This window comes from Rhincodon typus, unplaced genomic scaffold (assembly GCF_021869965.1).
Source record: "Rhincodon typus isolate 14 unplaced genomic scaffold, sRhiTyp1.1 hic_rhity00003561, whole genome shotgun sequence".
Taxonomy (NCBI): Eukaryota; Metazoa; Chordata; class Chondrichthyes; order Orectolobiformes; family Rhincodontidae; genus Rhincodon; species Rhincodon typus.
Genome location: NW_025969199.1, coordinates 1,430 through 2,402, shown reverse-complemented (window position 1 = coordinate 2,402; position 973 = coordinate 1,430). Strand labels below are relative to the sequence as shown.

The 973-nt window shown below is 58.9% G+C and overlaps 1 protein-coding gene across 1 annotated transcript in view; it reads left to right on the top strand.

Moving 5' to 3' along the window:
• Positions 1–973, top strand: part of LOC125481783 (calcium-binding and coiled-coil domain-containing protein 1-like) — a gene marked incomplete at its 3' end in the record, with an annotated part of 7,965 nt that overhangs the window by 6,077 nt on the left and 915 nt on the right. The window contains exon 5 of the mRNA XM_048593690.1: positions 539–970. Coding sequence (XP_048449647.1) covers positions 539–970 — 432 coding nt within the window. The remainder of the gene's footprint in view (positions 1–538; positions 971–973) is intronic.

Here is a 973-nt window from a genome sequence, read left to right as displayed (position 1 = left end):
GGAGAGAGACAGGGAGAGGGAGGGAGAGACACGGGGAGAGGGAGGGAGAGGGAAAGGGAGAGAGAGGAAGGGAGACGGAGAGAAGGAGACAAGGAGATAGGAAAGAGAGAGAGGGAGACGGAGGGAGAGACAGAGATGGGGAGAGGGAGTGAAAGGAGCTGAGATGGGGAGAGGGAGGGAGACAGGGAGAGGAAGTGAGGGAGGGATAAGGAGAGGGAAGGAGGGAGATGGAGAGAGAGAGACGGGGAGTGGGAGGGAGACGGAGACAGAGAAAGCGAAAGATGGAGGGAAACGGAGAGAGGGAGGGATATGGAGAGATGGGGAGAGAGAGGGGGACAGAGAGAGAGGGCGAGGGAGACAACAGGATGGAGGGAGACAGGGAGAGGGAGGGAGACTGAGAGAGGGAGACGGGGAAGAAAGGAGCGAGGGAGTGGGTGGAGGTCAGCGCTTTGTGTTTTGTGGTGGTGGGGGTGTGGTGTTCCTGAGCCTGTGACGATGGGAGCTCGGAGTTACGGATTTCCTCTCATTCCCGGGACAGGGTCAGCTCACCAGGTCCGAGCAGAGACGGACAGACCTGGAGAAACGACTGGAGGAGACGGAGTCAGAGAGCCAGGAGCTGAGGGAACGGATACAGGAGCTGGAGAAACACCGAGGGGATACGGAGGCTGAGAACAGGAAGCTGAGAGCACGGATACAGGAGCTGGAGAAACACCGAGGGGATACGGAGGAGAACGGGAAGCTGAGAGCATGGATACAGGAGCTGGAGAAACAGCGAGGGGATACGGAGGCTGAGAACGGGAAGCTGAGAGCACGGATACAGGAGCTGGAGAAACAGCGAGGGGATACGGAGGAGATCGGGAAGCTGAGAGCACGGATACAGGAGCTGGAGAAACAGCGAGGGGATAAGGAGGAGAACGGGAAGCTGAGAGCACGGATACAGGAGCTGGAGAAACAGCGAGGGGATACGGAGGCT